We start from the raw sequence: 27,180 nt of genomic DNA on the forward strand, positions 1-27,180 counted from the left end.
TAAGCTTTTAAATTGTTCTTATTTTAAGAAAACGCTACAGATGTACATATATACTGGTAATTTAGTGTCTAGTGTTGATCCATCTAACTTCTCATTCATTGATTTTTTTCAAATATTAGTTTTTTTAAGCATGAGTAAAGGAGGATATGACTAAAATGTTTCCAATATTCTTACTTTTCAAAATATCACTAAGTGACCCAACAATGAAGATTTAAAATATCCGAAAATTGTGATGCTCAGAACTGACATATGTACCCTATTGACATTTATACAGTGAGTCATTAGCCAACTTGATTTCTAAATTTTTGTACACTTTGTCTATGACCAGACCTTTTCAGCATCCCATGAACTTGAGGGGAAGAAACGAACAAGCACAATCAGAGTTGGCCAAATACTGTTTGCACTCCGTACCTCCCTTTTCTGTCCACGCAGATTCTACCTTAAGCAGCTTGTGGGCAAACTCCAGGGTAATAAATTTATCTAGGCACTTCACCCCGGCAAGCAAGGAGGATTTGCTGCAATGACTGTGTAAGTGTCAAGACACAAAGAGTGCCCTTTGGAGAATCACAGAATCCCTTTTGTAAGATAACTTTCATGTTTGTGTCCTGAGAATTGAAGGTATTTCACTGAGAACGAAGACAACAGATTCACACAGACCTTTTCGGAGCTCGAAAGCTCACCAACCTACAATTCCTTGGTGGTTTAGATTCATTTCTTTCCCACTGCATTTTTTTTTTTCCTGAGACCCAAGTGTTGAATGGCTCTTGTTTTTGCAGTGGCATTGAAAAATATCCAACCATTTCACGGTTTGCTGATGCTGAGGGGGAACTTCTTTCAGTGTTAGATTTTCAGGGCGCAGTGTCTGTCCCTGGGATTGCCTTCTGGGCCACCACAGCCATCCTGAAGGCCCTCAGGAGGGACATCCCAGGGGGATGTGTTAGAAGCCATCCTGGAACTGAATCCAGCCTTCCCTCCCGGGCCCCCTCTCCCCAGGATAGGAACAACCAGTGTCCTCTCTCCAGGGGTGACCCCAGAAAGTACATCGCTGTGCGTTTGTGTGTGATGTGCAAACGGGTATAGCTCACCGTGGCATCAGCAAAGCTACAGCACACACAGGCCTACCATCTCTTCTTCCTCATTTGGGCCATTTAGGTTTGGGTGTGGAGCGGGCGGGGATGTTTTTAAACTCTGAGCCCAGCTTGCACCTGCTGCCTCGCCTCCTTAGAGGGGGCTGCCGCTGCCCGAGCCCCCCGCCCCCACCCCCGCCCCCCAGCCATCCTCCAGGGAGGATCACACTAAACGTGCTGGGAGCTGCAGCCTTTGGGGGCATTTTACTTATTTATTTATTTGTAAGGTTTTATTTATTCAGGACAGACACAGAGAGAGAGGCAGAGGGAGAAGCAGGCCCCACACAGGGAGCCCGACGTGGGACTCGATCCCGGGTCGCCAGGATCCGCTCCAGGCTGAAGGCGGCGCTAAACCGCTGCGCCCCCCCGGGCTGTCCTTGGGGGCATTTTAGATACCCACATCCTCCCTTGGAGGGACTAGTTCTGCAGTTCAGCCTTACGCTTGACCTTAAGCTTCCCGGTATTCATTCCCCACCCACCCCCTGCAACTTTTGAATACCCAAGCCAGAATAATAAAGAAAAATATATATATATATATATATATATATTTACGGTGTGCAGATCAGAACTAACCACCCTTAGGTTTAAAACAAAAACAAAAACCGAAAAAAAAAAAAAAAAAAAAGGTGTGCGTGTTCTAACTCCTGACCTATCCCAGTTTCCCCCAAGCTTGTCCTGAGAAGCTGTGTAATGTCCTGAACCTTCTGCTTTGATCAGGAGAGAAGGGCCCCTCCTCCAGTGCCAAAGAAGCCGGCGAAGGGCCCCGCGCCGCTGATCCGGGAGCGCTCGCTGGAGAGCTCGCAGCGCCAGGAGGCCCGCAAGCGCCTGATGGCCGCCAAGCGCGCCGCGTCCGTCCGCCAGAACTCGGCCACCGAGAGCGCCGAGAGCATCGAGATCTACATCCCCGAGGCGCAGACCCGGCTCTGAGCGCGCGCCCCGCCGCGCCCCGCCGCGCCCGCGCCCGCCCCGCCCCGCCCCGCCCCCCGAGCCCGTGCGCCCCGGAGCTCAGTGACTTCAGCGTCGCGGTGTAGTCGTCGGTCTTGCAGGAGCCGCCCCGTAGCCCCCGCCGCCCGGACCGGTTTGCCCACGTTGGCCACCGAGCTTCGCCCCCCGCCCCTCCCCTCCCCGCCGCGCCACCCACCTCGTCCCGAGAGCCGGCCCTTTCTTTTCTTGGCAGAACCAAACCCGCCCGTGTAGAAGTGGCCCCTGTAGGTCGCCCGCCATCCTCAGTTCTCCCGAGCTAGTCTGTCCCTAGAGCTCAGCAATATAAAACCATAGGGAATTTCAGAAATCCAGTATCACAGGGTGGTCCTTTGGGACTTAACCGTCTTCCACGCGAGAGAAACTAGGGCTCCGATTCCCTTCATCTCCCCTAAACGGTTATTATTTTGTAAAAGCAGATGGAGCACTTTATTTCCAACCTCAGAAATCACGCCATCTCACCGGAGTCGATGAGTGACAATCCAGGAGGGGACGCAGTTGGGCTGCGGGTGGGGGACCTGGACGCGTAGCGGGGACCGGGGAAGCAAAATCCGCAGGTGCTGGGGGTACCTGCTTCACTCACAGCTGCACAAACTGCCTCACTGTTACTCCATCAATCACTGCTTCAAATGTTTCAATCAGCAGAAGATTGTAAATTCGATCTTTCAGGGAAATTAATCTATTCTGAAAGGCAATAAAATGAAGAAAGGCAAGGAAGCACTGATAGTTTCAGATAATACTACATAAGGGGGATATTTTCTTTTTTGGTCCTATTATTAAGAAAACTTAGACCTGAAATGTTTTATCAACTTTTATTGTACTATGTGTATTATATTGTTGTGGTGGTGGGGGTCTTTCAAGGGGAAAGTGTTGGTCCTCTTAATTTGTTAGTGTCCATCCTGGGGGGCCTACCTAATTACCCATATATAAGTACACATCTGCTTAAGAAGTGCTGTAAATGGCAGCTAGGGTGTTTTCGGGGAGCAGTTTGGATTTTCCCATCATCCCTTTGAATGCTACACGTCCATCTGTCATAACCCAGTAGTTTGTAATGCAGACATGTTTTCTCCTTTGGTCTTCTCTCACTACTGCCCAGAGCCCTCTCCTACCCCAACATAAGGATTGTGTCCACGTCAAACCGAGGAAATCAATTTTCTACCCAAGTAGACACGCAGCCTCATTCCAAAGAGCTGCCCTCACATTGAGGTCCCAGGTAGTGAGAGAAGAGATTTGACCTGGAAGGTTCAGCAACCAGGAGGAAGGGGGAAAAGTCATATTGATTCGCAAACATTGAAAGAAACCCAGGCTTTTGGCAGAGAATGTGGATTTACGTTTTTTAGTCCTGGCGGATAGGCCGTGTGCACTTTGCATCTAGCCGAAGTTCTCTCTAAATGCCCTTACTCCTAGCAGTTTAAACATTTAGATTCGGTGATCTTAAAATGTCACTGGCATTTTATGTCAGCTCCCACCGCAAAGCATTAGAAATCGCCATTGAAAAATGACAGACTGAAAACACACATCAAATAAGCTTGCACCAGAGCTCTTTAAAAAACAAACAACAACAACAACAAAAAACCACTCTCGTAGCCAGGTGCTAATTTAGTTTTATTTATGAAATTAAGAGAGGTGATGGGTTCTGGCAACAACTATTTTCACGGACATATTCTAAAACCACTAGGGAATTCGCTACCTCTCAGAGCCATGGATGCTTTGAGCTATCTTTATACACAGGGCACAAATGTTTACTGCTGTGGTTTACAAGAAAAGGGCTACTAACTTATTTAAAAACCAACCAACCACCTTTTAACTAGAGTGAACAAAGCATCTCGAGCGCTTTGCAAGATTGGAGCTCACAGAGATTTTGAACTTCAAGTGTTCGCTCGGGTTAAAAAGATTATACCTTTGCTTTGCTTTGTAGCAGCAATGGAAGGTCATACAAAGTTTGCATCAAGTAAGGCCAACTGCAGCCTTGGGTAGCCTATGGTCACATTCAATCCTGAAAATGACTTGCAACTCCTAGATTAACGAGAAGGAAGCGGCATCCATTTGAAGATCCATGTTCCCAACTACAGCTCCATGCCCTGAGGTAGAGGTGAGATTGGGATTAAGAAATAGATTTCTAATACGATTCAAGATCATCCTACAGTATTTTCTTTGGAAACTGGTTTAGCCCAGGATATTTTAAAGAGAGACAAGAGAAGGCCTATTTATCTTGTCTATGTGAATGGTATTTGTATATTCATAAGCTATTTTTGGTAAGAATTTTAAATCTTTTAGCTGAATGCCTACAGGCACCATGACCTTTGCCTTCCTTAAAAACACAAATTGTACAAACACTTTATAAAAGCTAATTATTGATCTTAAAACATGACCCCACATAAAGCTGCTTGTTAACCACTTGCCCCCTTAAGCTGACATCCATGAGCATAACCTTTGTTACATTGTTCTTTTTGATGTATTTGTAGAAATGTTTTTTAGTTCATAATGGAAAATGTATGTACCCTGAAAAATTACTTATTTTGTTTAACTTTGGTATAAAGCTGTTTGGGCATTTTCTTGGGGAGGGGGGGAATCACAAAAGAGGTTTGTCTCCCGCATCAAAAAAAAAACGTTCAAAGAAATTAAGTATTTATTATATTTTTTGCAGATGTTTCCATACAATTCACATAACCTTTTTGTAAAGAGAGATGAAGAAATGGATTAAAGATTTTTAATATTTGAAATGGTAAATAGAACTAATTTATTTGTAATATATTTCTGTTATTTATAGGTGTTTCCTTAATGTTTTACTGTGCATTACCACTTTCATTTAAGCCTTATCCTTGTGAATTTACCATTTCTTTTTTAAAACATGTCTAGATGCATATTTTAAATAACTGGAATGTAAATCACTAGCATATCTGAATTCCCAATGTAATTTTTAAAAATTATTTTGGTTTGGAAAAAAAGATTCATTTGAAAGCCTTCAGATGGAGGGGTGGGGAACATTTTTATGGCTTTATGAAGTGGAATTTCATAGGCTTATTTACCTAGATTGTGTGTGGACAAAAAAAAAAATTGTAAATAGATGAATGTTTCCCATAATGTAAAAAGAAGAAATTAATAAAATAATTAATGCACTGCTTTCAGGTCTGCGTGTTTTCACTACAAAGCCCTGCCTCTTCCAAAATATAAGTAGTTGTCTTTGGAGGGGTTAATTGAAAAATTAGAAAGCATACCATTCTAACTCTTATTGTAACAACACATATGCTAGCCACTTTTGAGCAGATGGTTAGACCTTGTATCCTAGGTAAGGGATCAAAATACTGGAAACCGAAAGGCCTTTTACTATGATGATCACACGCATATGAAACTTTCAGGCCAGGAGCTGTATATTTTACTAAAAAAGTTATCAGCCTCTCAGACATGTGCAAATCTGTACATATCTTACCCACTTGGTGTCTTCTGAAACATTTCATCCATTTTGTTTCCTACACAGGTCTTACCCTTGGAAGATCAGAATAATGCTTTGTGGTTTTTATTTCATCCCGGAAATAATGAAAAACTATCCTCAGTGGGACACAATTATTAAGTGACAGATCTGAGTCCAAAATCTAAGCCTTTGTTCAGCTTCCTCTTCAGTGGAAGGTCTCTATCATTCTTCCCGTGTTTAAGGTCGATAATTATTTGCCACTGTCCATTTCCTCTGGTTCTCATCTTGATCATATTCATAAACCTTACTTTATACACAAAAATACAGATTTACCCCCAAAGAGGTAAATTAGCATGATTTATAAAGTGGACTTGCACATCTCTGAAAATGCCAAACTCTGAAACCTGTGTCCATAGTAGTTCCTCCCCACCAAGCTCTTGGGCAAACCTTCCATGTATATGCAACAAACATGGCAGTTAAGCCGAGAAGACACTTTTTCTGATTTTTGTACATAAGCAAGACCTTTGCCAGTTTCCAAAATAACACGATGTACTTTTGAAACTGTTTCAAAAGAGGATGCATCAAGTGGCTCAAGCGCTGTGAGACTGTACAGACCTTGTTACTTGGGTTTGTGCACTGACTATTACCGTAGCGTGAACCGTGATTCTACTTTTTGCGTTTTACCAAATTAATCCTTATATTTCACTGGGGCTTCTTAAACATTTTGGCCAATCTCAAAACAAAACGAGTTTGTTTTCGCATGTAACACCTTGAATTTCAGTGAAGCAAATTTCAACTTCCCATGTTTCATGGTCCACTCCCTCCAAAAAATGTAATATTGTTTTTTTACAAAATTGAACAAAACTGTTTGCTCTAGACATGAAATTTTTAAAGTATCTTTGAAAGCTACCCCTTGAAAATACAAATTGATTTTGGTTTAAATAAATGGCATGTTAAAAATCATAGCGTCTGAATGTGTTCATTCTCAAATGCCAGTGATACTGAAATGTTGAGGTCTGCTCATTAGACTGACTTTCAGCCGCTAAAGCAAGATGAGATCAGATCCTTTTGCAAACAGAAATTGGTGACCGAGTCTGAAAACCCTCTGGGTCTCAACTCATTTACTGTAAGTTTACATTCTAGGTCTTAAATTCCTCTGTTAAGTCACTCATGATCTCCCCTAAAGCAGAGAGAGGAAATAGAGTGCTGCTTCCTGGTCCACATGCTTCCCTCCCGGCTTACTGCTGGCTTAGGGAGGCATCGCCAGACAATCACAGGAATGCGAACCCCCAGTACCGATGATTTCTGATTCCTGGGTCTCCATTTAGCCTGTCAGTGGATTATTTCATCATGTCTCTATGTAAACGAGCACGAATCTGAATTGAAAGAAAATGGCTAAAAGCAGGAGAGCACTCTGATAAAAGCCAAAAGTCAAGCTCTGCTATGTCGCTGATTCAACTGTTGTTATTCCTTGCACCAAATGTTTTCCTTAGTACATCTGAAGATTGCTCTTCTTCCTCTTCACACTTCGAGTCTTCCTTAGATGCTAATTTCATCTTTCCAGGTTACTTGATAGGTAAATCATTGTCACGGGGATCTTCTACAGAGGTCACAATAAAGAGATTTTTCCGTAGGAAATTCACCTTTTCACTTTGGAAAGAGAGAAAGGGAAGCAAAAAGTCTTGGTTTTCTCTTCTGTTACAAAAGAGGAAAATGCATTCTATTGACACAAATTGTGATAGCAATTACAGGTTGCATAGTCTTAAATCTTAGTATTTTCACTGCTTCTGGAGGTCAGTGCTCTGCAAATAGAAAACACTACTGCAGGGCAGCCTGGGTGGCTCAGCGGTTTAGCGCCGCCTTTAGCCCAGGGCCTGATCCTGGAGACCCAGGACGGAGTCCCACGTCAGGCTCCCTGCTTGGAGCCTGCTTCTCCCTCTGCCTCTCTCTCTCTGTGTCTCTCATGAATAAATAAAATCTTTTTAAAAAGTAATAGTGAAAATAAAAAAATAAAATAAAAAGAACCTGTTGACTTTTAGAAACAGAGAATAGAAAAACCAGCTTACTGGTTTATTGTAAAGAAATATTTTTTTCCTTGGGGTTACTGGATGGCTCAGGTGGTTAAACATCTGACTCTTGGTTTCAGCTCAGGTCGTGATCTCAGGGTCCTGAGTTTGAGACCTGCAACGGGCTCCTCACTCAGTGTGGAGTCTACTCGAGATTCTCTCTCTCTCTCCCTCTCCCTCTGCCTCTCCTGCTCATTCTCTCTCTCTCTCTCTCTCTCTCGGATAAATAAATAAAAATCTTTAAAAGAAAACACTACTGCATTAGCTTTCAGAGATTTGCGCACATAGTCATGATTTGAGGAGTCCTTTGTTGTTCCTAGGACTTTCAAGTCCAATACCTGATGAAAAATGAGGAGGGGGAGCCTGGATGGCTCAATCGGTTAAGCATCTGCCTTCAGCTCAGGTCATGATCCTGGCATCCTAGGATTGAGCTCCGAGTCGTACTCTCTGCTCAGTGGAAACTCTGCTTCTCTTTCTCCCTCTGCCTGCTGCTCCCCCTGCTTGTACTCTCTCTCCCTCTCTCTCTCTGTCAAGTAAATAAATAAAATCTTAAAAAAAAAAAAAAAAGGGAGGGGGGAAAGAGAAATGAGGAGAAACATCTAGGGAGTTAGATAATATTATACAGATGGCCTCGTAAAGTGTATTAGAGGAAATATCTCTCCAGATTAAAATAAAAACATTTTATTAACTTTAAAAGAGGGGCCATTTGAAAGGATTTTTGGTCCTAAGGAATAACCTTTTGCTATCAAAAATATTTACTTCCCTAAATTACCTTTTTAAAAGTAATCTTTACACCCACCATGGGGCTCAAACTCACAACCCTGGGATCATGAGTCCAGCAGAGCCAGCCAGACATCCCTGCAAATTGCATTTTTCAAAATACCAGCTTTGTCATATTGTTTCCTTTCTAGAATAAGCCCTAATGTACTTTGCAACCTTGGCCAATACAGTGTCTGTAATTCCGAAGTGTGAGAAGAAACAGACCTCAAAGGCAGGACTTAATCAAAGGTAAGCAGGAGATAGGTAAAATAATTTACTCTTAGATTCCTTTCCTGTTTGATTTAATGTAACACATTGATCAAGAGCCTCCTCTCTCCCCAACATGCTCAATGAAGAGATTTTCTCTCCTCTGCAGGCTGGTCCCTGGCCAGAGCAGTACCTGGGAGATCTTGGTTGAGCCAGACACTTCCAAGGTTGAGCTTGACAAGCATGAAACAGCAACTCGAAGGCTCTGAAATTGTTTCTTATATTAGTCAAGCAAGGCAATGAGTGTGAATTGATAGAAGGACGATCCTTTTGAAAGAGCTGGTATTTTCGTGTGACTTGAACTGGTACACCAACCAAGGATCCTTTGGCTAGCAGATTGTTCAAGACGAAATCTTACAGAGTACCCAAAATTGATCAATAGTTTGGAAAATTAGAACAGTGGAGAGATGTTGGCACAGGAAAATCATTTTTTTTTTTAACAGAGTGTGAGTGAGTGTTAAGCCCTTTGTAAATAGTGGTGAAGTGAGGAATAATTTTTCAGATAATTCTGAGTAATTCTGGAGATAAAAATAAAGCACCCTAACCACACAAGCCTAAGATGTTTCAGTGTTAGATTCTTCAGGATCTGTCAGTGGCTGAATTCACCACGCAGTTGCTCTAAAGGGCACTTCTTTTCAAGATAGGTTAAGAGAAGGCCAAGGACTACCTAGTCTTTCAGCAAAGGCAACACATTAGAATTGGGTTAAATATTCAACTGAGAGAACTTGGGTTAAATATTAAGGAAATGCTTACCTGGGGAAAGTGCAATGTCTTGACTACCCTGAGAAACTTGGTGCATCATCCTGAGAGAAGTCATTCTGACAATGGTGTCACCCGAATGATACCCATGAAAGAGGCCAAGTCTCCCATGGCTCTTGGTATTTAAATTTGTTTATTAGATAATAAATACAGAAAACACAGGTCTCTCACCCCCTCCACACTTCATAATCCCTGTTGGATTCAGCCCAGAGTTATAATTTCCAAGCTGGGTTTTGTCAGTGACTCCAGATTCACAAGCAAAGAGGATTCAGCTGGAGAGAAATAAGCACAGAGGGAAAAGTCCCCACATACTCCAGGGGAAAGACTCAGGTGACATTTTGATCATAATATTCTGTCTCAGAGTTGGGTAGGAAAGTACTGCCATACGCTTACAAATATTTCCAGCATTTCTCTTAGAAACCAGACCGACTCTCTTAGCAGCTTCAAAACGGTGCCGTGAGTGGGCCTGTGTGCCAGCAGAGGCAGGGACCTTCTGCAAGTGGGAAAGAGCTCAGGCTATGGCCAGACCACCCGTGTTTGAATTCCAGCTCTACCACTTACCAGCTGTGTCTTTTTGGGCAAATTATTTAAACTCTCTGTACCTCAGTTTTTATCCGTACAATTAGGATGAAAATAGTACTTACCAGAGAAGCAGGGTGGCTCAGTCAGTTAAGCGTCTGCCTTTGGCTCAGGTCATGATCCCAGGGTCCTGGAATCCAGACCCACGTCGGGGGCCCCCTATTCAGTGGGGAGTCTGCTTCTCCCTCTCCCTCGGCCTCTCATCGCAGCTCCTGTTTTCTCACACACTCTGCTCTCTCTCTCTCTCTCAAATAAATAAATAAAATCTTAAAAAAAGAAAAAAGAAAATAATACCTCATAAGGTTGTTCTCAGGATTAAATAAACCAACACATGTAATGCTCTTAATACAAAGGGGGCTGGCAAATGATAAGCACTCAATAAATGGTCACTGTCATTATCACCATTATTATCACACATTTACATTTACTGAGGAGGTGCCTTGTGTCCTGGCTATACTATTTCATATGCAGTTCCTAACAATCTTCACAGTTACCCATACTATGAGATAGTCACTACAAGTTACAGAGAGGTTAGGGAGCATCTCGAGGTCCCTGGTAAGTGACAGAACTAGTCTTTCAATCCAATCTAACTCTAGATTCTTTGTTCATATGTGTATGATTTGTGCAAGCAAAGCCATCTATCTGTTTTTTACTGATGAAAAAGTACACATATGAACATTTCAAACAGAACAAAAGGGAATACACTGAAAATAAGCCTGTTTTTCTCTCCAGTTCTTTTCGGCAATATTCAACATCTTTGAACAATTTATTGTCTATCCTGTTGAAAGGCATCTATGCATTCTCAGGCATATACATTTTATTTCTCCACAAACACAAAGCATACTATACACATTCCTTTATTGTTTGCTTCCTTTCATTTAATAATGTGTTGCTTCATTTCAGAACATCTATGTCTTCTCTTTAAATGGCTCCATAGCATTCCATTTTATGACTAAACCTTAATGCATTATTTAGTCCCTGAGTTGATGAACGTTTAGGCTGTTTCCACAGCTTGCTGTGACGAACAAAATCTCCAGTAAAAATCATTTTACCATGCATCTTCAGTACATGTGGAAGTATATCAATGGGTTATACTCCAAGACAATTGGACGTGTACTTTGTTTTTAAAAATTGCTAATTGGGGGATCCCTGGGTGGCGCAGCAGTTTAGCGCCTGCCTTTGGCCCAGGGCGCGATCCTGGAGACCCGGGATCGAATCCCACTTCGGGCTCCCAGTGCATGGAGCCTGCTTCTCCCTCTGCCTATGTCTCTGCCTCTCTCTCTCTCTCTCTGTGTGTGACTATCATAAATTAAAAAATTTTTAAAAAATGCTAATTGGGGGATCCCTGGGTGGCTCAGCAGTTAGTGCCTGACTTCAGCACAGGGCGTGATCCTGGAGTCCTGGGATCGAGTCCCACATCGGGATCCCTGCATGGAGCCTGCTTCTCCCTCTGCCTGTGTTTCTGCCTCTCTCTGTGTGTCCCTCATGAATAGATAAATAAAATCTTTTTTTAAAAAATTGCTAATTGACTTTCCAAAAAAGGCTACCCTGATTTTCAGTTCACCAAACAGGGATGAGTTTTAGCACCTACTTTTGAAACAAGGAAACAAATCCTTCATAAAGTGAATTCGAGGTATGCTTGGAACAACAACAACAAAAACCAGGAATCTTCCAGTTGTCTTTCAACCAGGAAGAAAAAAAAGTCTCTGGAAATGTGGAGGTCGTTCCAATGCGACTCCCAGAACAGAGGTGCCAGAACTGAAGGAAAAAGTAAGCATAGCGCAGCCCTAGGGTATGAACTCATCTGGGAATTGGTTCTACTTGCATATACCTGAGATGATAGCCTAGGAGCCCAACAGGCTGGGTGGGACAGCAGGGCAGGGTCTACACTCACCGTAGGGCCCTGTCTGCACTGGGACAGATCACTTTGATGATTAGAAGGTTTATACCACAGGACATCAACTTCTATGCATGGAAGGTATTTTTCTTTTTTCTTTAGTTTTTGTTAAAAAGTGAAACTCCTGGGCAGTCCAGGTGGCTCAGCAGTTTAGCGCCGCCTTCAGCCCAGGGCCTGATCCCGGAGACCCGGGATTGATTGTCAGGCTCCCTGCATTGAGCCTGCTTCTCCCTCTGCCTGTGTCTCTGCCTCTCTCTCTCTCTCTCTTCTCTCTCTCTCTCTCGTGAATAAATAAATAAAACCTTTTTTTAAAAAAAGTGAAACTCCTCTTCTAAAAAGGCTTTAAGATGATTTACAGAATTAAAACACAATTTTTTAAACAAAAAAAAGAAAAACAGAAAGAATTGGTGGATGACTTCACTGAGCTCTCAGACCCCCAGGGTCCTGAGCTGCTGTCAGATGAATACTAAATTTCTTTCTCGGCTTCCTGATAACCACAGCAATGTGGTCTGCATTTTATTTTATTTTTTTTTTAATAATTTTCTTTTTTTAAAGATTTTTTATTTATTTATTCATAGAGACAGAGAGAGAGAGAGAGAGGGGCAGAGACACAGGCAGAGGGAGAAGCAGGCATCATACAGAGAGCCTGACGGGGGATTCAATCCAGGGTCTCCAGGATCACGCCCTGGGCTGCAGCGCCAAACCGCTGCACCACCGGGGCTGCCCTACCACCCTGAATGCGCCTGATCTTGTCTGGTCTGCATTTTAAAGCCTGCTTTGGGATTCCTGGCTGCCTCAGTTGGAAGAACATGTGACTCTTGATCTCAGAGTTGTGAGTTTGAGCCCCACTTGGGTATAGAGAATAATTAATATCTTTAAAAAAAATAAAGTTCGTCTTCATTCAGTTTGGAGACTCCAAGTCTTTAAAAGTTTCTTCTATGCTCGAAGAGCCACCAAAATAATTTTGCATATGTTACAAACGTACCATGTAGATACAATTGCCTTGCTAATCACAGCATCAAAAAATGACCACATAGAAGAAGTACAGCTACCACTGTGTCTTTAAAATAAACCCTCTTGGGCATCTGGGTGGCTCAGCCTGTTGTGCATTTGACTTTGGCTCAGGTCAAGATCCCAGGGTCCTGGGATCAAGTCCCACTTCTAGCTCCTTGCTCAGCCGGGAGTCTGCTTCTCCCTCTGCCTCTGTCCCCCCTCCCCGCTCCGTCAAATAAATAAACAAATAAAATCTTTTTTTAAAAAATCAAAAAAGAAAATCAACCCTCTTTTACTTAACTGATTTGAGTGACTTTTTGTTCTTGGTAAACGAGTCCTGTAATAAGACAGAGCTAGTTCTGACATCCTTGTTGAGATCGACATCCTTTGGAGTTCAATCCAAGAATATGTCCTTCCTCTAGGAAGTAAGCAATATTTCAGTGGGTGGCTTTTTTTTTTTCTTTTCTTTTCAAGCAGACCCCCTGGCAAATAAGAAGTCCTCCCCTTCCTGTTCAGATGGGCCCATATCAGAGCGTATGACTTTCAAGACCTATTTGTCCATGAGCAGGAACTCTTCATTTCCCAAAAGCCTCCCTTTGTCTCACTAGAGGTTGCAACCCTTTCTTCCCAGCAGGCCTGGCCGCTCTTGCTGGGTGGAAGTCGCTGCTGTCACCACCTGACACCAGTGTTCATGCTGGGACAGCTGTGACCCTGAGGGCAGTTTCGGCAGCATTTAGGCAAACAGCCCTGTGCCTTTTAACACACATTTGGACAGAGGACTCTTCTTTAGGGGTGGGAAAGCCACAGAGGACTTTACACGGCAGCTAGGGTTCTAAGGTCTCGTGAATATTTCAGCCCCAGTCCTGGAAAGACTATGCTTGAACATTGAATTTAAGCAACTATCTCTTTATTGAATATAAACCACTGGGCGGAGCTGTCCCTTACCCTCTCGTAGCCACCGTTTGGAAGGTGGAAGAAAGGGAAGACACATGCTGCAAATGCAGAAGAAGAAAACCAAAATGCAGAAGATAACCCGAAAATAGGTCAAAGCATTTTGCCTTTGACAAAGTACAGTGACTGATGAATTGCAGGGAAGGAGGCAAAGATGTATAGAAGGTGGAGTTTGACTCACAGGCTTTTAACAGCCCTGAGAACAATGGTTCTGAAACTTCCTAAGAGTCCCTCAGGGATCACTCAGCCACCCCAACCCTCAAAGTAGATCCTGACATGGTAGGTCTGCTTTGGAAGCCAGTTCTGCATTTCTAACAAATTTACCCTGTGGATCTGATGCAGGGTTCACAGGCCACCCTCTGAGAAAATGTTGTCCAACAGTGGTCTTCCACCTGGGAAGCCTTAAGAAATCTTCACAGGAGATCTGTTCCATCAGAATGGGGTGAGGGGAGGGGTGGGGAAGGCCCAAAGTATCCACATCTGGATGAAGCCAAGGTTGCGAACCCCTACTGAAGAGGCATTTTAAGCAAAAGGAACAGGTTGAGCAAAGGCATAGAGAGTCAAAGCAGTGAATGAGGAATCCATCACAGGTAATTAGGTATGGCTAGAATGATAGGTGCCGTTTAACTCACATGCCAGGATGATGACAAACAAGAACTAGTGTACTTTGCACAAGGGGAAAAAATTCTATCCTGACCTAAAGCATTAGTAGGAATTTTATGACCGGCTTACTAGTGGAACACAAACAATTTTTCCATTTGTATCTAAAGGGAGCTTGTCTGGAGCATAAGGATGTCAGTCAAGTGCGAGGTTTCCCATTGAGGTTAAAAAAATATCTCTACCAGTCTGGCTCTTCAGCAGTCATTCTGAGAATCAGAACATAGGGATATCTGGGTGGCTCAGTGGGTTAAGCAACGAACTCTTGATTTTGGCTCAGGTCATGGTCACAGGGTTGTGAGATTGAGCCCCCAGGCAGGCTCTGCACTCAATGTGGAGTCAGCTTGAGATTCTCTCCCTCTGCCTCTCCTCCTCACTCGGGCTCAAGCTCTCTCTTTCAAATAAATAAATAAATAAATAATTTTTTAAAAAAAGAATTAGAACACAGAAGGCAGAAAGTTAAACATTATGTAGCATACTCCCATAAATTGACTTAGTCACATCAGTTTATTTTCAAAACCGTACTTTGCAATAAAATGTGAATCAATCAGTATACACCTGAGACTTTTCTGCATAGTCACGTAGTGGAGACAATTAGCAGCTTATAAAGAATCACCTAGGGGGCTCCTGGGTTAAGTGTCTGCCTTCAGCTCAGGTCATGATCCCAGGGTCCTGGGATGGAGCCCTGTGTCAGGCTCCCTGCTCAGTGGGGAGCCTGCTTCTCCTTCTCCCTCAGCCACTCACCCTGCTTGCGCACTCGCTCTCTCTCTCTCGCGCTCTCTCTCTCGTTTGAATAAATAAATACAATCAGAATGAAAGGAAGGAAGGAAGGAAGGAAGGAAGGAAGGAAGGAAGGAAGGAAGGATCTAGGGGCACCTGGCTGGCTCAGTCAGTAGAGCATGTGACTCCTAATCTGAGGATTGTAAATTTGAGTCCCAAGTTGGGTGTAGAGATTATTTAAAAAACATTTCTAAAATTAAACAAACAAAAAAAGAATCACCTCAAAGAACAGTTTTATCATGTACAATTGTCTTAGCCTGTCTGGGCTGCTAAAACAAAATACCATAGAGTGGATGGCTCAAACAATAAACATTTCTCACAGTTCTGGAGGCTGGGAAAGTCAAGATCAAGGCACCAGTAGATTCAATATTTGGTCAAAGTCCAAAGTGTCCTTACAAGGCAGAAGGATTGAGGGACCTCTTTGGGTTCGTTTTATAAGGGCACTGATTCTGTTCATGAGGGCTCCACCCTTAGAACTTAATCACCTCCCAAAGGCCCCACCTCTAAATACCATAACTTTGGATATTAGGTTTCAGTACATGAATTTGGTAGGGGCCCTTGGGTGACACAATCACTGAGTCTCTAGCAACCACCCTCTTGCTTTTGTATAGCCCCAGAATCTAGAGAATATTGGTCATATGTACTTAGTTATTTATATGGTAATCATTGCTCTTCTCCTATAGAATGTTAAAGTCTGAGAAGTCAAGTCCTATATAAAACAACAACAACAAAAAAAAAAACCAGTGATAATTTGTGTCATATAAATATCCTCAAGCTCTGGTCTGTGAATGGACTCCTTATTTCAATCAACCTTCATATCAGTGAATTTCCTAGACAGTCATATTTGAGATTTCTCTCTGGATATTACATATAAGAATGAGATTTGAACTATAGTTGACCCTTGAACAACACGGGTTTGAACTGCAGGGGTCCACTTATACATAAAGGTTTTTTTAATAAATACAGTACAGAACTACAGATGCATTTTCCTTATGATTTTGTTTTCTCTTTATGATTTTCTTTTTTTTTTTTAAGATTTTATTTATTTATTCATGAGAAACAGAGAGACAGAGAGGCGGAGACACAGGCAGAGGGAGAAGCAGGCTCCATGCAGGGAGCCTATCACCCGGGACTCAATCCCGGGTCTCCAGGATCAGGCCTTGGGCCGAAGGTGGTGCTAAACCACTGAGCCACCCAGGCTGCCCTCTTTATGATTTTCTTAATAACATTTTCTTTTCCCTCACTTACTTTATTGTAAGAATACAGTATATAATACATATGGCATCTAAAATTTGTGTTAATACATTGTTTATGGCATCCCTAAAGCTTCTGGCACACAGTAGACCATAAGTAGTTAAGTTTGGGGAAGTCAAAAGTTCTATGTGGATTTTCAACCAGACAGGGTGTTACCACCTCAACCCTCATGTTTAAAGAAAAAATCAGCTGTATAAGAAAGGAAACCATAGATCCTGAACTTTCCAGGACAATTTAGATATCATAGATTTTGCCTATGGTTGTTGATATTGATGTATATACAGATCAGGAAAGAAAAGTCCTTTGCCAAACCAAGTGGTTTAATATTTGGTTCAGAAACATACCGTTCTTATCTTCATCAAATCACTGCTATTCTTCCCCCTTTCAGAAATCTGTGCAGATTTTCTACAGATTAAAATTTGTTAATCTAACTGGCCTCTAGGATCAAGCTCTCTGTCCTCCATACTTTTAAAAGAGCTCTAAGGCCTGCTGGTCATTTATATATGTACATGTGGTCTTATGCACATATAAATATCAGTGATTATAAGGCCAGCTTTCCATGGCCCTGAAGATTATTTTGGGCCATCTACTCTGTTCTTCCTCCTCCTCATCCCAATGCCCTACCTGTGGAAGTCCAAAGTAACTGTCCTAGATGTCCATTAATTCTGAGGAAGCGGCTTAAAGTCTGTGGCTTTTAGCCTTCGGGTCCCTGTTTATAGATGTTTATAGATGCAATGCTTATATTTGCAATCATGTTGAATCAGCTTCTCTTTTTTTTTTTTATGATAGACATAGAGAGAGAGAGAGAGAGAGAGAGAGAGGCAGAGACACAGGCAGAGGGAGAAGCAGGCTCCATGCTGGGAACCCGACGCAGGACTCGATCCCAGGACTCCAGGATCGCACCCTGGGCCAAAGGCAGGCATGAAACCGCTGAGCCACCCAGGGATCCCCAAATCAGCTTCAAATTCAGTCCCTTTTTCTTTTTTCATACATCTACAATTCAAAGAGCTTCATGAACTCAGGATGTGGGCAGTGAGGAGGCAAAGTGAGTGCTAAAACCACACACACACAAAATACTTGGCATAAAATGGTTCTTAAAGTATAGCAGGATTCTCAAAGTATCCTTCAGCTGCCTCTCTTCCATGGAAGCCTGTGGACCAGATTCCCAGCACCCACAAACACTGTGTCTTTCTTCCCTAAATTGTTTTTCTCTATACCTCTTCTCACTATCTATCCTACAATATCCTATAATAGAAGATGCATAAATAAGAAGTGCCTGGGTGGCACACTCCAGGGCACCTGGGTGGCTCAATCAGTTAAACAGGTCATGATCCCAGGGTCCTGGGATGGAGCCCCACACCCAGCTCCCTGCTCAGTGGGAACCTGCTTCTCCCTCTCTCCCTGCCCCTCCCCTCTGCTTGTGCTCTCTCTCTCACTCAAAAAATTAAATAAAATCCTTTTTTTTTTTTAAAAAAAGGAGGGGGACACACTCTAAGAATCCAGAGAACTGAGAATTCACGGGATAATAGAAATATCACAAGCCTGAAAGCAAAATTTCCCACGTATCTGAAATGTTACTATGTGCTCCAAGGACACATTTGCATAAAAAGGAATTTGCGTGACTGTTTTATAATCCAGGAAAAGCCTATATATTAAGTTACATTTGCCAACACTTTAGAAATCATAAAGCATTTCTCCACATGTTGTTGGGTTGTTTTTTGTTTTTTTTTTAAGATTTATGTGTTTTTTTTTTTCTTAAAGATTTTTATCTTTGGGATGCCTGGGTGGCCCGGCGGTTGAGTGCCTGCCTTTGGCCCAGGGCGTGATCCCGGAGTCCTGGGTTCGGGTCCCGCATCGGGCTCCCTGCAAGAAGCCTGCTTCCCCTCTGCCTGTGTCTCTGCCTCTCTCTTTCTATCTCTTTCACGAATAAATACATAAATCTTTTTTAAAAATTATTTTTAAGTAATTTCTACCCCCAGCGTGGGGCTCAAACTCACCACTTGAGGTCAAGAGTCACCTGCTCCACCGGCTGAGCCAGCCAGGGCACCTAAATCTTATTTGATCCTCTGAAAAACTTTCTAAGGTCCAGCACAAGCACTGGTTTTACCAGTCATCAGTCCAGCCCTCGTTCAGGAGCTGGGGATTTCCTTCTCCACCACAACTGAACCTGTCCTCTGTGGGAGTGCAGGAGTTGGGGTGTCCCTGCAGGGTCCAGGTTGTTTGGAGTTTTATCTGCAGGGTAAGCCACTGGCAGAGTGTCCTAGTAGAGGCAGGAGCTGCTGTCCTGATGTCTCCACAGCATAGGAGGGTGACTTTCTCCACAATGGAGTCCCCGGGCAGGTGCAAATGGTACATCTCATGAGCCTGGCTTGGAGACTTCCAACTGCCTGGCCCTTTCTCTTGTCCCACAGTATCAGCACCTCTCATTGACAGCCCCAGCCATCTCCAAGGCCACAGTGCCCATCTCCCTTGCCCTCCCCATGGCAGCCTCGATGGCACCTCACCTCGGTACCTCATTTCACCACATCTACCAACCCTTAGTGTAGTAATACCTTGCTTATCTTCAACTGCTGCTATGCCTCCCCGATCCTCTCTCTCTTTTGATTCTCCAAAGCGTATTTTGAGGGGCATCTGGGTGGCTCAGTCAGTTAAGCCTCTGATTCTTGGGTTTCAGTTCCAGTCATGATCTCAGGGTCAAGGGATCGAGCCCCTGGGGGCTCTGCACTAAGCAGAGTCTGCTTGAGACTTTCTCTCCCTCCGCCCCTCTGCCCTGCTCAATCTCTCTCTCAAATAATTAGGTGAATCTTTTTTTTTTTTTAAGCATACTTTGAGAGTAAAACCAATGAAGAAAAGGTATATGTTTTTCTTTGGATTTTTGCCATCACTCTCCTCAAGCTTGTGGATGCGTCAAGCTAAATGTAGAAGAAGCCACACAAAAAAGCGTGAAGAAGGAAAGCACGTAAAGTCTTACTCTTTTTTTTTTTTTTTACACAGGTAAGTTTTGTTGCCTCCATTTACAAATGAAGGCACTAGTGTACAGAACTGTGACTTGTACAAGATCACAGCCAAACCACTGCGTGCAGCTGAAAGGGGCACAAGGCTCCCGACCCTCACATGTATGGGCAGTGAGTGTTTTAGTCCTCAAGGTGGCTGCTCAGAAGCACTCTGAGGTTGGCTAATATATTCCACATGTGTAACCTTAATTTTCCCATCTACTTCATGACAAGATGTCAGTAAGATTGAAGCAGCAGACAGAGCAGGACAGAGTACTGGTCAAGAGCAGCCTGGCAATCATTCAGCCCAGAATTCAAATCCCAGCTCAGTCAGTTACCAACTCCATGACCTTGAGTAGCTCATTTCTTAGCTTGGTAAGCCTCAGTTTCCTCATCTGTCAAAACCAGATAATAATACCTTTTTGACCTACTTCAGAGATTGTTGTGAACATTCAACAGGATGACATGCTTCCCTGAAAACATTCAACAGAACAAGAAAAAAGTGTTGGCAAGGATGTGGAGAAAAAGGAACCTTTGTGCACTGTTGGTGAGAATGCAAACTGGCACAGCCACTGGGGAAAACAGTATGGAGATTCCTCAGAAAGTTAAAAATAGAGGTACCTCAAAATCCAGGAATCGCACTACTATTTACCTACAGAATAAAAAACACTAATTTTTTAGAAAGGACATATTCACCCTATGTTTACAGAAGCATTATTTACAATAGCCAAGTTATGAAAATAGTCCAAATGCCCATTGATTGATGAATGGATGAAGAAGATATGGGTGTGTGTATATACACACACACACATACATTATTCAGCCATAAAAAAAAAAATCTTGCCATTTACAACAATATGGATGGAGCTAGAGAGTATAATGCTAAGCAAAATAAGTCAGAGAAAGACAAATACCACATGATTTCACTCTTAAGTGGAATTTAAGAAACAAAGCAAATGAACAAAAGAAGAAAGGAGAGAGAGAGGCAAACCAAGAAACAGACTCTTAGCCCTGGAGAACAAACTAATGGTTACCAAAGGGGGCGGGGGGGGGGGGGGGGGGGGGAGAGGGTGCAATGGGTAAAATAGGGGATGATGACTAAGGAATGTGCTTGTTATGATGAGCACAGGGTAATCACTGGGGGGCCTGGCTGACTCAATCTTGGTGAATGTGACTCTTGATCTTGGGGCTGTGGGTTCAAGGCCCATATCCAGTGTGAAGATTACTTTAAAAAAATTGTTGAACCATATAACATACACCTGAAACTAGTATTAAACTATATGTTAACTATACTGGAATTAAAATTAAAAACTTAAAAAGAAGAAAGAAAACATTCAGCAGAGTCCTGGCACACACAGTAAGCATTCAGTAATTAGTACCTTAAAACTATTACAATAGCAGAAGTTTAAACTTTTGTTTCTTAAACAAAGGCCTGAAACCTTTTAGTTACAGCATCTTAGATTAGCTATTAAATCTAACAGCTTTTAACCAGTTGAACAGGTTATTTCATGTTGTTCATTTTTTCTGCATTAGTCATGAAGACTGGAGGCCCATGGGATGCCTGGGTGGCTCAGCAGTTGACTGTCTGCCTTTGGCTCAGGGCCTGATCCCAGAGTCCCGGGATTGAGTCCCCCATCGGCCTCCCTGCATGGAGCCTACTTCTCCCTCTGCCTATGTCTCTGCTTCTCTATGTCTCTCATAAATAAATAAATAAAATCTTTAAAAAAAAAAAAAAAAGAAGACTGGAGGCCCAATCACTCATCTTTTTCCCAATGTTTATCAATGTAAAATTTCAAATATGCAGCTAAATTGAAACACTTTTACAGTGAACATCCCAACATATGCCCCCTGCTTAGATCTTACCACTAATATTTTACCGGACTTGCTATATCACCTAGCTATCCGTGATCCATCTGCTTCTCCAACCAACGATCTTTCCTATATTTTATGCATTTCAAAGTGAACTGCAGACATTTCCTCTGAAAACTTCAGCATACCCTCACGAAATCCAGTTAAGTGTTTGCTTACATTTTTTAAACCCTACATTTTGACATGGTACACTAGAGATCAGTTTGTCCCACTCCCTTTGCTTTGAGAGTGGTGACTCCCAAGCAACACATATAGCCATGATTTGAGATTTTCTCAATTTCATTTTTTCAGTCTTTCTTGTTTTTTTTATTTATTTTTTTAGAGCAGTTTTAGGTTTGCGACAAAATTGCCAGTAAAGTATAGAGATTTCCCTTATTCCCTTAGCCCCCGTATATGCATATCCTTCTCTATTATCAATATCACTCATCAGATTGATACTTTTTTTTTTTTTTTACCAAGAATGAGCCAACACTGGCTCATTATTTTTTTTATTTTACCAAGAATGAGCCAACACTGACACATCATAATCACCCAAAGTCCATAGTTTACCTTAGGGTTCACTCTGATGTTGTACATTCTGTGGGTTTAGAAAAATGTATCATGGGAATCCCCAGGTGGCTCAGTTGGTTAAATGTTAGCACCTGCCTTCAGCTCAGGGCATGATCTGGGATCCTGGGATCGAGTCTCACATCAGGCTCCCTGCATGGAGCCTGCTTCTCCCTCTGCCTGTGTCTCTGCCTCTCTTTTCTCTGTGTCTCTCATGAATAAATAAATAAGGTCTTTAAAAAAAAAGAAAAATGTATCAGGACATATATCCATTGTTATAATATCATACAAGAGTATTTTCACTAGCCTAAAAATCCCCTGTGTTCTCTCTATTCATCTCTTCTACTAACTCCAACCCTGGCAATCTTCTTACTGTCTGCATCATTTTACCTTTTTCAGCATGTCATATAGTTGGGATCACAGTAGGTGACTTTTCAGATTGGCTCCTTCACCTAAGTAATATACATTAAAGTTTCTTCCATGTCTTCTTGGGGCTTAATAGCTTGTTTCTCTTTAGCACTGAATCATATTCCATTGTCTGGATGTGCCACAGTTCATTTTTCCATTCACCTACTAAAGGACGTCTTTGTTGCTTCCCAGTTTGGGCAATTATGAATAAAGCTGCTATGAACATTCATGTAGGCATAAGTTTTCAAGTCTTTTAGGTCAATACCGAGGTGCACAATCAGTGGATCTTATGGTAAGAGTGTGTTTAGCTTTGTCAGAACTGCCAAACTGTCTTCCAAAGTGGCTGTACCATATTGCATTTCCACCAACAATGAATCAGAGTTCTGTTGTTCCACAGCCTCATCAGCACTTGGTGATAGCAGCATTCTAGATTTTTGCCACTCTGATAGCTGTGTAGTGTTATTTCATGTTTGTTTTAATGTGCATCATTTGGTTTGTTGAAGTCCATCTTGGATACTTGTATGTGGTGCTATGGACTGAATTTGTGTCTCCCACAAATTGTTTAAATTGATAGACAATGTCTGTCTGTATGTTGAATAGACAGACATTTCTCCAAAGAAGATATGGAAAGGGCCAATTAGCACATGAAGAGCTCAGCATGACATGAAGAGCTCAGCGTGACTAATTATTAAGAAATGCAAGTCAGAACCACAATTAGACACCACTCGTACCCATTAGGATGACTACTATCAGAAAACAGAAACTAACAAATGTTGATGAGGATGAGGGAGATGCTTGTGCATTGCAGATGGGAATGTGGAAAACAGTATGATAGATCCTCAAAAAATTAAAAATAGAAATACCATATGACCCAGTAATTTCTCCTCTGAGTATATACCCAAAGAATGGAAAACAAGGTCCCAAGGAGATGTTTGTACATCCACATCCATAGAAGCATTATTCAAAATAACCAAAAGGTAGAAGCAACCCAGTGTCCATCATCATTCAGGACACCTGGGTGGCTCAGTTGGTTAAACATCTCCCCTCAGCTCAGGTCATGATCCTGACCTGACCTGAGGGTCTTGAGATTGAGCCCCATATTGGCTCCCTGCTCAGCGGGGGCCTGCTTCTCCCTCTTCCTATGCCCCTCTCCCCCTCCTCATGCTCTCTCTCTGTCTGTCAAATAAATAAATAATTTTAAAAAGTCTTAACTTAAAAAAAAAACACCCCCCCAAAATGGAATATCATCCACCTTTTAAAAAAGGAAGGAAATTCTGCCCCATGCTACAACATAGAAGAATCTGGAAGACATTATGCTGAGTGAAATAAGCCAGTCATAAAAGGGACAGATATTGTACGATTCCACTTAAACGAGACTTAGAGAATAATCAAATTCATGGAGACAGTAAGTAGAATACTGGTTAACAAGGGCTGGAGGCAGGGGGAATGGGAAGTTATTGCTTAATGGGTACATAGTGTCAGTTTTGCAAGATGGGTTCTGGAGATGGATGATGGTGATAGTTGTGCACCAGCACAAATATACTTACTGCCACAGAACCGTACACTTACAAACAGTTAACGTGGGGGGTGCCTGGGTGGCTCAGTAGGTTAACTGTCCGACTCTATCTCATCCCATCCCAGGTCTTGATCTCAGGGTTGTGAGTTCAAGCCCCATGCCCAGGGTGGAGCCTACTTTATTTTATTTATTTATTTATTTATTTATTTATTTATTTATTTATTGGAGCCTACTTTTAAAAAAAATGGTTAAGGGCAGCCTGGGTGGCTCAGCGGTTTAGCACCACCTTCAGCCCAGGGCCTGATCCTGGGGACTCGGGATCGAGGCCCATGTTGGGCTCCCTGCATGGAGCCTGCTTCTCCCTCTGCCTGTGTCTCTGCCTCTCTCTCTGTCTCTGTGTCTCTCACGAATAAATAAAAATAAAATCTATTAATTAATTAATTAATTAATTAAATGGTTAATATCGTAAACTTTATTTTATATGTTTTTTACCCCAATTCCCAAAAGAATAAAATACTATCATATAATAACTAAGTACCCTAAGAAAGAAAGAATTACTTTTTCGTAAATGTCTACAGGTCTCTGAAAAACTGAGGGTCACTAGAGGGAAGGGAGATAGGGAGATGAGGTAACTGGGTGATGGACATTAAGAAGGGCATGTGACGTAATGAGCACTGGGTATTACATAAGATTGGTGATTACCGACCTCTACCTCTGAAACCAATGATACATTATATGTTAATCAATTGAATTTAAATAAAATACAAAAATTAAAATAACATACTCTACCAAAAATTTTAAATAAATAAATACTGCTTTGCCAATAATCTGCTGTGTTTGTACAATGTTCAAGGAAGGGGAAATGGCTTTCAGGGAGGATCCAACATGTGTCAACAGCAGAGCTTCCCAAGTCGTCTGTTTCGGCCTGTAAAGTAACCAGCTAAGGGACACTGAGTGCTCAGCAGGCCTTGGAGCCCCAGGCAAGGTTGGGGGCAGCGGAGTCTCCACAGATGCTCCCCAGGCTTGAGCTACATGTAGTTGTATATGCTAGACAACATGATCGCTTTCTGTGTTTGCCATGGGAAGAAAGGATTGAGAAATTCTGCGCTACCAAGGCATTTTAATGGTTCTCAATCCATGAAAGTAATTTATCAACCATGCTACTTTTACGAACTGCAATCCTATCTCAAATTTCCATTTCCAGAAAAGGTTGTGCAAAAACTAGTTTGGATGCCTCTTAATCTAAGTTTGGGTCTGAAAATAGGGTAATGTGCACATTGGTTTGATAACAAGAGAGCAGTCTTCACCAACATTCCCTACATGTGGGTTTGAGGATTGAGCCAGTTAGATTTGATTGTAAATGGATCTAGACTAGGATTTCCTATTTTGGGCTCCAACAGGTAAGCTCGCGACCTCAGCCGGCTGCTGTCATGGTCTTTTGACTTCTAAGGACAGAAGGCAAAATGCAGGTGGAAGGACGGATATATCCTTCACCAAAGCCATACATGGTCCCATCTCTCTCAACTCTTAACATCACAAAATGTTGGCACCTGTTCGGACTTTCTCCAGTGCCAGCCTGTGGCTTAGTTGAGGTGAACCCTTCAACACATACTGACAATGAGGACCCAGAAGAAAGGGGGAAGGAAGGGCAACCTGAATTTCCTTGCCTGCTGTCTCTTCACTCAGACCTTTAGCAGCATTGATGGGGCCTGGCTCTTCCATGCTTCCCTCACCTTGCCTTCATTTCAGAGGCTCTGGCCATAGAATCTGGTAACTTACCAGTTAGAAACAAAGTCTGGGGTGGGAAATACAGAAATGGACATGCGATGTGCAGTTGCAGGGGGTTCTGTGCTCTGGAAAGCCCTGTGCTTGGTATAATGCTCTGTGAAAATTCTGAATAATTGTACCTTTGTATTTGTGTTTTGTAGGTGAAGTACAGTGGGACAGTGGATGTTCATAAGCAGAGGAGTCCTTCTGGCTCATTCTCATGTAGCGCACCACCCCCATGCCCCAGGAGAACGGGACTGCAGTGGACTCACTGGGGATCCCCACTGGAGACAGTAGGCTGTCACTGAGATGTCACTCTCCATGCATCTGTCTCCAGCAAAGAGCAGTCACGACAACTGGGCAGGCCTGGCACTCTGCACTCCTCTGCTCCCTTCCACCTCCGTCTCAGGGCATGACCCCACTGGGGCCCCCCCCACCTCCCCTCCCCCACCCTGCTGCATCACTTCTACCTGAAACAAAACACCTGGCCTCTCCAATTTAGTAGTTTAACGCAGACTTTTCTCCTCCCTGGACAGAAGCATCACCTCCTAAGTTTACAGTTCCCTTCTTGATAGCTTTGCCCAAAGAAAGGAGACATTTCATCATTTTGGGACCCAGTGGTAAACTTCTTCTGTCACACAGTAGATCTTTTACCTATCCTTATGATGATCAGTATCTTGGGGGCCTTTTATTGATTTCAAATAAGCTACGTTGTAATCAGATCTACATGCATTATTGTTTATGTCCTTAGAGAGTTAGTGCTTTCAGGGGCTAAGCTGTTCATCTTATGTAACCCTAGCTTCTGCTTTACTGGTGAGAAAACCAGCTTCCAGAAGCTAGTGTTATGCGGGCCTAGCCCAATGCTCATTTCTTCTGGAGTCTAGCTCAGTGTTCTTCCTCCTGCACAAGAAAGCAGCTCCAGCTGTGGATCAAAGTCACAAAAGGCAAGAAGCCTGCAGGCTGATGAAGACACAGACAAGTGGTGGGGTGGAGCACTGAAGCTCCTGCACTTCTGACCCTTCTGGAGCTCACCCTATCCCACCCCTTCACCTGGCCGTTCATCTGTACCCTTCATAATGTCCTTTATAATAAGCTGGCAAACAGAAAAAGGGGATAAAGAAAGAGAAAAGGGAGAGCAAAGAGAGAAGAGTTGAAGGAGAGACATCGTCTCTGAGTAACTGGAGAATGAAACAAAAGCAAGACATCCATGAAGAGACAGATGAGGTTCTATTCGACTGGTTATTGTTTCTAGTAAGAGATTGACTGTGGAATATTAAAAATATTCTCTAAAGGATACACAAGGAGATGGGGGGACTTCAGGCTTGGGGAGGTCACATAGCCTGAAAAGGTTAAAGAGACAAACCCAGTTTTCTCATCTCATCTACATGTTCCACAAAAGTCCTTCTGTGTCTGAGAAAGAAAATGAAAAAACATACCCCTGCTTCTGTTCCACAGTCATAACAAATTTACCATCTTTCACGAGAATAAGAAAAAACTCACAAAAGCAAGATGAGATCTCTTCAGAGTATTTCCCTTAAGTGAACCCAAAGGGAGGAGAGAGCAGATGTCTCTGGACGGTCAGTCCTACAGGAAGAAAGA

General features: G+C 42.7%; 1 protein-coding gene and 1 long non-coding RNA gene across 20 annotated transcripts in view; one reads left to right on the forward strand and one right to left on the reverse strand.

Moving 5' to 3' along the window:
• The window catches only part of DLGAP1 (DLG associated protein 1), an 867,925-nt gene extending 862,693 nt beyond the window's left edge, over positions 1–5,232 (forward strand). For all 19 annotated transcript variants that reach the window (XM_072734994.1, XM_072734998.1, XM_072734996.1 and 16 more), the window contains one exon: positions 1,845–5,232. In XM_072734994.1, the coding sequence (XP_072591095.1) occupies positions 1,845–2,054 (210 nt within the window). In that variant the 3' untranslated portion in view covers positions 2,055–5,232. The remainder of the gene's footprint in view (positions 1–1,844) is intronic.
• LOC112925267 (uncharacterized) lies at positions 4,577–27,161 on the reverse strand. Its single transcript, XR_003236052.2, has 4 exons — positions 27,082–27,161; positions 13,142–13,258; positions 10,016–10,216; positions 4,577–7,170 (listed from the first exon to the last, which is right to left on the reverse strand). It is a non-coding gene; the product is annotated as an uncharacterized lncRNA (long non-coding RNA).
• Positions 27,162–27,180: the final 19 nt, after the last annotated feature.

Source organism: Vulpes vulpes, chromosome 13 (genome assembly GCF_048418805.1).
Source record: "Vulpes vulpes isolate BD-2025 chromosome 13, VulVul3, whole genome shotgun sequence".
Classification (NCBI taxonomy): Eukaryota; Metazoa; Chordata; class Mammalia; order Carnivora; family Canidae; genus Vulpes; species Vulpes vulpes.